This window comes from Gymnoscopelus braueri, assembly GCF_963280865.1.
Source record: "Gymnoscopelus braueri genome assembly, chromosome: 10".
Classification (NCBI taxonomy): domain Eukaryota; kingdom Metazoa; phylum Chordata; class Actinopteri; order Myctophiformes; family Myctophidae; genus Gymnoscopelus; species Gymnoscopelus braueri.
Genome location: NC_137611.1, coordinates 42,365,562 through 42,378,099, shown reverse-complemented (window position 1 = coordinate 42,378,099; position 12,538 = coordinate 42,365,562). Strand labels below are relative to the sequence as shown.

The window sequence follows — 12,538 nt, the reverse complement described above, 5'->3', positions numbered from 1 at the left end:
GTGTCAAGAGAGAACTGTGCGCTACCAGAAAGGGAGGCGCTGCGGAGCTGGCCCGACCCATGCAAGTCCACTCTTCCCGGAACGGTGGATGCCAGAGAGGCCCACTGGTGCTGGAGGGTCCAGCCCAGCTCGGCCTTATGGTCCTTCAGCAAGACTGACGTGAAGCAGCGAAGGGAATCTTTCTGGTTCTGCACACCCAGAGAACCTTTGAGTACACCGCTTCCGGCTCGTCCTGTTGCGGTTACGGAGGTCTTACGCAACGCCCCGCCTTCCCCATCCCTGACCTGCACCCAGGCGAGCCTTCCCACCCCTCCACACCGGGCTGACACCACCAGGTTGGAGCTGACCGAGTCCCACGCTCCCCTAACGTCTGCCCACACATGACACCAGCTTTCCAGCCTCATCCGGCCGGTCACCTCAGCCTTGTGCGTGACACTCGGGGTCCCGTACTCAAACAGCCCGTGCCAGCCGTAAAGCCCGGCCTCCTCCAGCCTCAGTGCCCCGATCAGGTCTGCCCGCCAGGGGCCGACCGCCAGCCCGATCCCCAGGGCCCACCTCTGAGGCCCAGGGCGGAGCAGAAGCCTGAGGCTCGAGTCGGAGGGCAGGCCCAGGGACAGCAGCAGTAGCCTGGAAGAATGGGTTAGGTTAGCCCTTAGCTCTATCTGACCAGCGGGACTGTAGCAGCCTTTGGCTTGAGCTCTGAGACTAGGGTGAGCTAGCGCCAGGCCGTAGCAGTGCCTGTTGATGTGTGGTCTATAGGAGCGAAAGACTCGTACCTCCACAGGATGGCCGGCCACGCTTCCTGAACACTGGGCCGAGAGGCGGTCTGCCACGGCGTCCCCTGTGCAGTTCATCTGTGAAAACAAAGCCCCCTGTTGGCTGAGTTTGTTTGTCAAAGGAAAAACTGGGAGAGACGATGGAGGAATTTCACAAAGGAAATATAGAAAATATGGAGTAGTGACCCTAAACATTGTAGTACACCAGTGTGCTTACCGGGTATTATTAATACGTGCGTCACACACACACACACACACACACACACACACACACACACACACACACACACACACACACACACACACACACACACACACACACACACACACACACACACACACACACACACACACACACACACACACACACACACACTAAAAATAATGTACTTTCCTGTTGAAAATCTTGTTTTACGGTCTTGTTTTGCATATTAAGGTCAGGAAAAAATGAAAAGGTGTGTGTTCTCACCTGTAACGAGGTAGGAATTACTCCCTTGAGCTGCCTCATTTGTTGCCATAGTGACAGTGCCACATTAGCTTTGCTATTGTTTGCTCCAACATCAAAAAGGATGTCAACCATTCTCTCCTCTTCCATGTCAAGGACCAAAGCTGCATTCACCCCCTCTTTGTCTTTCTGAAGAATGGCGAGAAATAGAATACATTTAATTCAATTAATAAATAAAAGGCAACGCAACGCAAGCTTATCTGTAAAGCGCACAACTATTTTAACATTACCGATTGAAGCTAGGCACTGATGTTCTTCCATGGCTCCAAAAACAAATACTTCAGGTTTTTCTTTCTTTAATCGAACAAAGTTCTGGCACATCCATTTGTTGATTTGTTCAATGCATTTACTCAGAGTTTGTATTGGACCAAAATTGTCTCCTGGTGATATGTAAATGTAATTTACAAATTATTAAAATGTATTTATCGTCTGCATAACTACGTTAACATTTTGTTGTTTTCCAAAATCTGAGCCAGTGGGAGCATGTAGATCTACATTGAACAGAATACTGTAGGTCCTAGAATGGAGCCCTAGCAAAACTATGCATGTGATTTCTGTCCGTTCAGATGTATAATTACACACAAAGTAGTCCCTGTCCTCTAAAATGACAGCATTCTGCCGTATACTGTAAAGACAACTTGAACCGTCATGTACCTGGTAATGCGCTCTGGCCTGTATGGAGCTGGGCAGGCCTCTTCTAAGCAGGGCCTCGCTTCCATGCTGAACCCTGGAGACCAACTCCCACCTCGGGGCCGGCTGACGTCTCTTGCTCGCCTCAAGCTCAGCCGTCAGGTTGTCAGCCCCGGCCTGCAGCTCTGCCAGGACGGAGAGATGACCTTCCTCCTGAAGCCAGCTCACCTGAGCACCGCTGTTACCTGGGATACCTTGCAGGCAGATGGTGGTATATTTATAAAATATCCTTCTGTCAAAAATGCATTTTTGGATGGACTTATTGTCCATTTGGCATTTGATATGCCGATGAAGCATATCGTTGCTGTCGAACAAAAACCTTGTACTGTATCTCCATTGTCCATTATATTTCAACTTTTTCACGTCACTTGACCACCTCAAAATAGTCCATTTGCAGGTCATTTTAACAGGCTTAAAAACACATAGGCTACTGTAGGCTATATGCAGGAAAAGAGACAAAGAGAGACTTACAACAGAAAGCCAACAATCAGGATAGGCTTACATAATTGTTGGATTTGAGCAGTTGCCATTACTTGAACTTGCTTTCTTGTCGGAATTGACAGCATTCTCTTTTAGCAGGCTACAGTCTATAGATGTACAACTTGCATGCAGTTCTCCTATTCCGCTTTTGATTGGATCAACGACGCTGCCGTAGTTCCTTTGATCAGTCCTTCAATTAAGGCAGTGCTTGTGACCGTCGACGTTCAAAGACTAAGCATTACTCTATCATTTATTCTATTTTGGTTGCGTGCGGCTTGAGCAGTGCTGTCCAGTGTCCTCCGACGGGGTCTGTTGTTATTAGTGAGCTCTAGCTCTCTCACCTGCTGCAACAGAACACGATCCAGTCCAGTTTGGAGTGTGCTCACGTTAACAGTTTCACACTCGCCCCCGTTTGACTGAGGTTACTGTATAGGAATACCTGGTTGCGACCATTCCGAGGTTGCCGGATTTGACCCGGGGCGAGCGTGTTTTGGGGCGAGTGTTCTTGTATTCCTCCAGCGCAACTCGCAACCCGTGCGCATTGATTTAGCACACGGATATCGCTGTATTTCTCTCTTTAAAAAGGGTGATTAGAGCGATCCATTAAATATTTTATTTTATTTTAGCAATGATCACTTGTGCGACATTGTTGAAATATGACAAATGTCCCATTTTCGGGACTGTCCCCCCGAGATGCGGGATGGGTGGTCACCCTAACTACACTGGATCCATTGGAACAGGTTATTTTGTCCATTTCCTGAAAGTTAACGGTTTGGGACATCCTGTACAAGGTTTCAACCTGACAGTGACAATATCAAGCTTATCAAATGTAATCAAATTTTATTGAATGGAATCAAATTGTGGTATAGGAGGGTTTACCTGCAGCTCGGAGGAGGTGGGAGGAGTGAGACACCTGGGCAAAGACCCCGCCCCTCCCCTGACGTCCCATTGGACGGCTCACGTTCACGCACAGAGACTCCTCCCCCAAATGGGCGCACAGCCAATCGCGGGCCACGCCATACTCCTGTCCTGCCGCTCCCTCGTCACCTCCTCCATCCGAGGTATCCTCCTCCTGATGTCTCAGCTCAACGCTGTACACTTCATCCATCACTCTGACTCTGAACTGCCCTGTACACACAGGCACACACACACACACACACACACACACACACACACACACACACACACACACACACACACACACACACACACACACACACACACACACACACACACACACACACACACACACACACACACACACACACACACACACACACACACACACACACACACACACAACCTTGGCTCTAAAAATCGTTCTTTAGTCATGAAAATGAGAAATGCATTTCCTTTCAAGACTGAGCTGGATTTTTTTAAGCTACCAGACATTTATAAAAAAAATAACAATTATGCTCTATGTTTACAGCACATACAGACTCTCTCACAGTCTGTCAGGGTCCTAGTACCCTAAATTAACCCATATTCCCTACAAAGCCAAATGTGTTATTTGTCTGTTGTAAATCTGTCGGGTGGAAACCTCATACATACATGTACAAAACTGTTACTTTTCAGGATTAAAAAAAAAAAAACAGCAAAAGTTGGATTTTTGCTAAATTGCTAAATTTAGGGAAAAAAACACAAAAAGTTAGAATATGGAGATAAGAGGTTTCTGCCCGACAGCAACAAAATAATAGTTGATTTTTCCCAAATGAACCACTACCTTCAGTGAGCGTGTCAGACTGTCCCAGAGCCCCGTCCAAGCCCAGGGCTGCAGGCAGAGCGGTGAGTCTGGTCAGGGAGTGCCTCAAGTCGCCGGACACCGCCAGCTGGAGACCTGCGGTACTGCGCACCAGAGAGCCTCTCACCTGGGCAAGCAGGGCCTCGACACCCTGGGTACAGGAGCCACGTGCAGACACACTGAAAGCAGAACACAGAAACACTATAAGTAGACTTACGGTAGCAGTGGTCATTCAAATGCATATTACAAATGCCACCGTGTGTTGAATATCGTTGCTGTTGGGCAGAAAACAGCTAACTCCATTTTGACACTTTTGCTTTTTTTCCCCCATAAATCAGTGCTATTGAACACCCTTTACGTTTGTGTGTTTGTAAAAAAAATATTGAACCAATGAAAAGTATTAAAAAGCGCTTCTGACAAAACCATTGGATCGTCAAACTTTCTGCCCTACCAGCTAACTCCACCAAAGGGGGGTGGAGTTAGTTGGTAGTTGGTTTTGCTGACTCCAGGCTCCACCCCCTTTTGACCTCCAACCTCATTGTGAGCTTGGAGGTCCATTCAGCTGTTCTTATCAATGATGAACAAAACCTCCTAACTCCACTTTTCTTTTTTATTTCCTGATAAATGAATATTTTGGAGTTACTGTAGCTGGTTTCTGCCCGACAGCTAAACACAGTTTAAATAGGGACTGGTGGACCGTGGTTCTCAAAGTGGGGTCCGGGGATCCCCCAGGGGGTTCCAAGGTATCAGCAGCTAAATTAGTTAATGCAGCACCAAAATCTGTTCAACCAATTTAACCCCATTCATACTTTTGCTATTTGAAAATAGCCGATTTACAAAACCTTTTGAAAAATCTAGAAAACATTTGCAATCATTTTGAAAACAATTACACAAATCTTGTCCCTTCCGCAAAATCTTTTCGGATGGGGTTTCCGCGGCCAAACATGCATTTTGGGGGTCATTGACGTGACAATATATTTGAGAATCACTGACCTAGAGGTCATACTATATGCTTGAAATTTTGAATAATTTTGAATTTTGAATAATTCAGATTTTTTTTTAACATAAATCTTCTCTTTCTGGGGGTCCATGGCACAAAACCTTTTCAGATGGGGGTCCGCGGCCTAATATATATCAATTTGGGGGTGTTTGAAAAAGCATGAGAAACACTGATGTACAGTGACAACGCTGCACCTGTGTGAGGAGACGTTAGCGGCCACGTCCAGGTGCAGGTCAGTGGGTGTTGGGAGCAGGCGTTGGGAGAGGTCCAGCCTCAGTCCCACGGCTCTGTCGTCCCCCTGGAGGGAGTGGGACAGCTGGGCCTTCAGCAGCACTCTGTCCTTCCCGTCAGCCCTCACGCGCACGGAGCTGACCCCTCTGCCAACCGCCATAGACATATCTGCAACGGCCTGGGCCTTGGAATGTTAGAATGGTGCAAAACGTTGCTGTCGGGGCAGGAAAACCTCTTATCTCCATATTCTAACTTTTGGTGTTTTTTAACGCCCTGCTTGATCCTACTACAGCGTCACACGTAAGCATCAAAAAGTAGCAGATCCACAAGCTCGAAACACAGAGATTTGAGCTTGTCGAGCTGCTATTTTTGCTATTTTTGCATTTGAATCCTGAAATGTGACAGTTTGGACATGTGAGGTTTCCACCCGACAGAGACGAATAGCTTTATTTACAGGTAAGACGTTATCTGTATATTAACCAGTTAAGCCAAACTTCTTCGTCATAGAAAAATTGCAAAAATAGCCAATCTACAAGTTGTGAACTTGTAGATCTACTTTTCCATTTTTGAGTATGCAATTGTGAGGGAAAATCTTGACTACAAGCCCAAAATAGTGACGTCAGGGTTAAATATGGTTCAAATGTATTCATCACTGTGTGTGTGGTTTTGTATAAAAAACAATGCTAGTTAAGGTAAGATAACACTGGCCAAGAGATAAAACCCCACCTCCAACGTTTTGGGGATCTTGGATTTGAAGGGGTGACTGAGAGATGAGTACAGACCAACTCTGCCGGACGTTCCATTCAGGCGTCCGGAAAACTAAAAACAAACAAATAAACAAATATTTGTGACTGAACTATTGTCACTGCGGATATACGAGACTGTGAGAGAATGTTTGTTTAGTTAAACAACGACTGATATGTACAGTAGGTCATTACTCACTTGGCACTCCTGGCGCTCGATCCTCACTTTCCCCCTGGCCAGATAATCAAACACAGAGTTGTTTTGGGGGGGGCTCCAGGACACGTCTGCCTCCACTGTGGCTGAGGAGGGGAGTTGCAGCTGTAACAGCAATGATACAAGAATGTCCATCCATCATCACACTCCTAAACACTCCATACAGTCCTGGATGTGATCGTATACAAAATGTCCAGCAAACGTCAGTTCCGAGGACCAACAGGGGTTCAAATGGACCCATACAGGTCTGTGACTCTGAGAGTGTACAACATGGAACCAAATGGACCCTTTATTTGTACACTCTCAGAGTTAAAGCGGCACTATGTAACCTTTTTTATGAATAGAATTTAATTTTGTCTAATCTGTATGGTAGAGTATGTTAATACAATATAACTTATATAATTGGGGTGGTTGTACTTGTAGGATCTGACACGAATTTTGACCTGATGGTCAAGATTCAATTTATCCCCTAAGCAAGCAGGCAGGCTCTATTTAGCTCAATGGTAAAAATGTCACGACTTGCGCAGGAAACTGGGTTCAAATCCGGGGTAGAAGAGGAAAGTTACATAGTGCAACATGGTTTTGCACTTTTTCTGTTTTTCATGTGTCTATGAGGTTGATAGATCTTCATTAAGCCCCCTGGTGGTGTTTTTATGGTGTTTTATGTCTTCTCTGACTATTTTGAGTTTCTACCTGGAGGCTGAAACCTTGAGGGTCAAACGTGCCAATAGAAAAACAGCCCTTTAGTGACATAGTAAAAATATACCCTCCCCCTCATTATCATAACACAACAGGTGTGGGCATGAGGAGGAGGAGGGACTAGGACAGGTGGGTGGTGCTTAAGGTGGTGGAGGAGGTGCTATCTCCATATTTGAACTTTTTTAACATGTTTTGAGCTCGTAGATCCGCTACTTTTGCTATTTTTTTATTTGAATCCTGAAAAGCAACAGTTTTGGACATATGAGGTTTCTACCCGACAGAGACGATGTAGTCTTGGAGGTGGTCGTGTGCAAAATACCATACATGTATTCGAGGTTAGGGTAGAACACGGCTTCAAAGTCCGCTTCATTCTTCTCAGTAGATAACCTGGTTTACCTGCAATAGGTGGGTGAGGTTGGCTTTAACTTTAACCCCCTGATGACTAGAGTGTGAAGAGTTCAACAGGACACCCCCATAGAATGTCAGTCTGTCCTTCTTTCCTATCCGTAGCCTTCCCTGAACCTCTCTCTGTGTCAGGAGAGGAGAGGAGAGGAGAGGAGAGGAGAGGAGAGGAGAGGAGAGGAGAGGAGAGGACTATTGATTGATTGAATACTTTATTAGCAAGTTTGGGAAACAGTTACAAACGCTATGCTAATAGAATAACACAAAAAGCCCCGGGGGCTTGTTTCCATTGTGGTCCTTTATACTCAATTCATCAAGACATTACATACAATACAATTAATTAATTAACTATTCCAGAGGCAACTCAAATAAAGTCAATAACGAATTAATCACAACTCCCAAAAATATGTTTCAGAGATAAATGAACAGAACGTTTATACTTCATGAATGATTCCTCTCAAAGTGGTGCCTCTCTTGGGTGTCTGTGTTATGGGTTACAATGGATAGCATAGCAGCCTACCTGGTTATTGGACACCGTCAAGCACACTTCTGAGTCTGAGGGAATAGTGTGAGAACTGAATGGGTGTATCAAGGCAGAGCAAACCTACGGACAAAAAAAAACGAAACAAAAGACATTACCCAACAGAACACTCAGGCTTTCAGGATAGGACCCCAACGGATGAAATTGAATATGCTCCTACTCAACCACAAGCACGTCCATTATTAGGTCTGTCGGGTGGAAACCTCCTAAGTCCAAAACTGTTACGTTTCAGGATTCAAATTCAAAAATAGCAAAAGTAGCAGATCTACAAGCTCGAGCTTTCAGATCTGCTACTTTTGATGCTTTTGTGTGACGCTGTAGTATGATCAAGTAGGGCAGTGGTTCCCAAACTTTTTAGCTCAAGACCCAAAAGAGAAATGCCTGGTAAAACACAACAAGTTAGAATACGGAGATAAGAGGTTTCCGCCCGACAGCGACGATATGCCCTTACTCAACCACAAGCATGTCCATTATTATTACATAATAATCCGCGTGGCAAGTTGCTTGTGACTCACAAAAGGTCGTGGCAGCTGGTAGCCGAGGGTGAGGGTGTGAATGGCCTCTCTGTGGCCGTGCAGTGCGGCTCTAGATTCCAGGACGTAGAGGCCTTTGAGGAGATCCACGGTGAAGGTCTCCTGCACGACGAGGCTCTGGGGGAAGCTCTGGAACGGCTGTCTGTGCAAGAACACATTGCTGTTATAAACGAGCCCAAAAGAAGCGACCAGTTTTACCACTTGAGCCCTATTACATCAGCTATTTTCAAAAAGTATCTCGAAAGCAAGCCCAAATAAGCAACTACACTTCAGAAACAAGCCCAAACAAAAGCAACCCGCAACTATGAATATTTACAAGCGACTTTACAGGAAAGCGAGCCCAAAGTCGCTTAATAAGCAGACCTGGCAACACTGGCAGGCTACTGCTGTGCCGTTTACAGTTTACAATGGTTTGCGCAGAACTTTTTTACTTCCGATTCTACAGTATGTTCTAACATGATGAATAGAACATTAAGATCCAATAGCTCTAATTATAGCTCACTCCCTTTTGACTCTTACTTTAATCTGACTTGACAAACATATGTTCCACGGTCTTGGATGGAATTATAATTGTGTACATTTGAACCATTATTACTTGTTAGAACATTCGTAAAAAAAATAGGTAACTACAAAGCACAGGCATAGGCCATTAAACTCTATAGCTTCACAGAGGTGGATGGATGTTCGTGTTAATTTACATTGTCAAACTCTACAGTGATTCTGAGCCTTTTTATTCATATAAAGGCTCATATGCATTAGTAAGCCACGGACCCCCATTTGATATGACGAAGTGACGCGCTGTGAGCTTATAGATCTGCTATTTTTGAATAGCCAACATATAAATGGATAAAGTGGTTAAGGTGATTGTGATGCTACATTAATTACTTTTGCTGGGGACCCCCCCCCCCCCTGCCCCCCCCCCCCTGCCCCCCCAAGGACCCCTGGGGGTCATTGAGAACCAATGCGCTACATAGCCTTTTAACCCATTAAGACCTGAAGCCGATTCTACATGTCTCCTAAATCCCAACAGTTTTCTGAAAAACATATGTTTCTGTATCAGTGGTGCTCAAACTTTTTCATGTCAAGGACCCCCAACATTATATGTATTTGGCCGCGGACCCCCATCTCTAAATATTTTGTTCCAGGGGGTCCCAGAAGCAAAGATTTGAGTTAGAAATGTTCGCTTTAAAAATATATAAATTCAAAGATTTGCACACATTTTATATCTGCCATTTTTGAATAGCCAAAGTGTAAAATAAGCCTTTTTTGCTCATATCAAAAAGTGAGACAGATGCGTTCCAGGTCTTAACGGGTTGAACCTTTTTTTAGCCTTTTATTTATTTATTGTGGCTACGATAGCCGATCAACAACGCAACGCGATGCGTTGTGGAGGAGACGACGGAGACCTGGTCACATGTTTCACTCACAGAATCTGGCAACACTGGAGCCCTCAGTTTGGACCAAAACAAAACACGTACAAAACCCTCTCTCCCCCCTCTTCACCACCCCGTGGCTATCGACAGGCTCTAGCCTGTCGGGACCCAACCGAGCAAGTTCCGTCGGCCATCAACGTTCGACTAGAAGTCCCGACCCGGGGGATTTGAATGGTCACTACTTGGGCTCTCTATTGTATTTTAATAGCTACAGCACCTTATTCATGACACAATACCTGACTCATAGCTCACTTTACATTATTGGAATTCTGTTGCGCTGTGCTCCTGGCTGGGAATTTATTATCATAATATGCTCCATACTAATTTAAATGACTAGTGAACTAAATTTTGTCTCCTGGAATGTAAAGGGAATTAACTCTCCAATCAAGAGGAAGAAAATAATTACTTATTTAAAGAAATTATCCACAGGTGTTGCCTTCATTCAGGAAACTCACCTTACTGATCTGGAGCATATGAAGCTAAGAAGGGACTGGATCGGCCACGTCTTTTTTTCCTCCTATACTACTAGTGCACGTGGAGTTGCCATACTTGTAAACAAAAACATAATGTTCAAATTGAACTCAGTAAAAAAGGATAGGAATGGCAGATTCTTGCTCTTAGATTGTGTTTTGAACTCAAACAGGGTAACATTAGTAAACATATATGGTCCCAATCATGATGATCCATCATTTTTTAGTGACCTTCTCTTGAAACTAGCAGCAGTCGAGGGCCAGTGCCTTGTCGGAGGTGACTTCAACCTGGTTTTATCCCCGACAGCCGACCGTTCTCAACCAAAGACACTCACACCATCCAGAGCAGCCTCGATGTTGAACCATGGTATGAAGGACTTAGGACTGTGTGACATTTGGCGTACACTTAACCCCAATGGTAAGGACTTCAGCTTTTACTCTAATACACATAAATCCTATAGCAGAATTGACATGTTTTTAGCTCCACAAAATATAATTACAAGGGTAACGAGCTGTGCTTATTTACCAGCTGCATTATCTGATCATAACCCAATAAAGCTGATTTGGAAAATGGAGTCTGTACGGCCCTCCTCGTTTCGATGGAGATTTAAATCATTCATGTTAAAAGATCCGGATTTTATCTCCTCTATGAACACTCAAATTGATCACTTTCTTGAGGCTAATTTGAACTCGGCTTCTCATGCCAATGTATGGGAATCGTTGAAGGCTTATATGAGGGGTTGTATTCTGTCTTACAGTGCTCATAAATCAAGGGAAAAGAGAGAAGCCTTATTAAAATTGGACGTAGAAATTAAAATGCTGGAACAGCAACATTCTCAAACTAATAGAGTGGACGTTTTTAATACTTTGACCTCAAAACGGATTCAATACAATAATTTGTGCACTAATAAGGCAGAGGCTGCTTTGGCTAGGACCAACTATCACTATTATGAATATGGAAATAAATCAAGTAAGCTTCTAGCATGGCAAATTAAAAAGGAGGATGCAGACAGGATTATTCACTCCATTGTTAACGAAGAGGGCAGTGTTCTGACTGGTTCAACAGAGATTAATGCTGAATTTAAACTCTTTTACGAAACATTATATAAATCTGACCATGGCACCATTAATGCTGCTGCAGAGCGTTTCCTGGAGGGCGTACCTCTTCCTCAGATCAATCCTGAGGATAAAGAATGGCTAGATGCTGATGTAACTGAGGAGGAGGTTCTCCTGGCCATTAACTCTCTGCAAAATAATAAAGCCCCTGGACCAGACGGTTTTCCAATTGAATATTTTAAATCATTTTCAGTTAAATTATTACCCCCATTGACAAATATGATTAAGGAAGCACTGGACAGTCAAGCCCTCCCACCAACTCTGGAATTGGCAACTATAACATTATTACCCAAACCTGACAAAGATAGACAAAAATGTGGCTCCTACAGACCCCTAAGTCTTTTAAACGCAGACTACAAGATAATCTCTAAAATGGTCGCAACCAGATTGGAACTGGTCTTGCCAAAAATAATCCATCCTGACCAAACAGGATTTGTCAAGGGGAGGCAAGGGTCAGATAATGTTCGCCGCTTGTTCCATATAATAGATGCTGCTCAAAGGACAAAGGAGCCCACATTAATAATATCAATGGATGCGGAAAAATGTTTTGATAGAATTGAACCTAGCTTCCTGTTTCAGACTCTTGAGGGAATGAACTTTGGAGAAAAAATGATAAAATATATTAAGACCTTTTTCAATGCGCCAAGGGCTCAAATTCTTACCAATGGGCATCTGTCGGACCCCTTCTTGCTCTCTAGAGGAGTCAGGCAGGGTTGCTGCGTCTCTCCCATGTTGTTTACGATCGCCATTGAACCGTTTGCCCTTGCAATTAGAGCCAATGAAGCTATTTCTGGTGTTAAATTTGGTACAGCTGAACATAAACTGTCCATGTATGCTGATGATGTATTGATTTACTTGACTGATTTGGCCGATTCAGTCCCTCCACTGTTCCAGTGTTTACAGGAGTATAGCGCAGCTTCGGGTTATAAAATAAATCTAACTAAGAGTGAGGTTCTTCCTTTAA

At 44.3% G+C, this 12,538-nt stretch overlaps 2 protein-coding genes across 2 annotated transcripts in view; both read right to left on the bottom strand.

Moving 5' to 3' along the window:
* Positions 1-12,538, bottom strand: part of imp3 (IMP U3 small nucleolar ribonucleoprotein 3) — a 109,480-nt gene that overhangs the window by 4,199 nt on the left and 92,743 nt on the right. The gene's annotated exons all lie outside the window — the stretch shown is intronic.
* LOC308093572 (uncharacterized protein) overlaps positions 1-12,538 on the bottom strand; it is a gene marked incomplete at its 5' end in the record, with an annotated part of 94,722 nt that overhangs the window by 42,365 nt on the left and 39,819 nt on the right. The window contains 11 exons of the mRNA XM_080439905.1: positions 777-854; positions 1,246-1,410; positions 1,936-2,165; positions 3,331-3,579; positions 4,175-4,371; positions 5,387-5,607; positions 6,150-6,242; positions 6,366-6,485; positions 7,476-7,607; positions 8,002-8,085; positions 8,538-8,697. Coding sequence (XP_080296031.1) covers positions 777-854; positions 1,246-1,410; positions 1,936-2,165; positions 3,331-3,579; positions 4,175-4,371; positions 5,387-5,607; positions 6,150-6,242; positions 6,366-6,485; positions 7,476-7,607; positions 8,002-8,085; positions 8,538-8,697 — 1,729 coding nt within the window. The remainder of the gene's footprint in view (positions 1-776; positions 855-1,245; positions 1,411-1,935; positions 2,166-3,330; positions 3,580-4,174; positions 4,372-5,386; positions 5,608-6,149; positions 6,243-6,365; positions 6,486-7,475; positions 7,608-8,001; positions 8,086-8,537; positions 8,698-12,538) is intronic.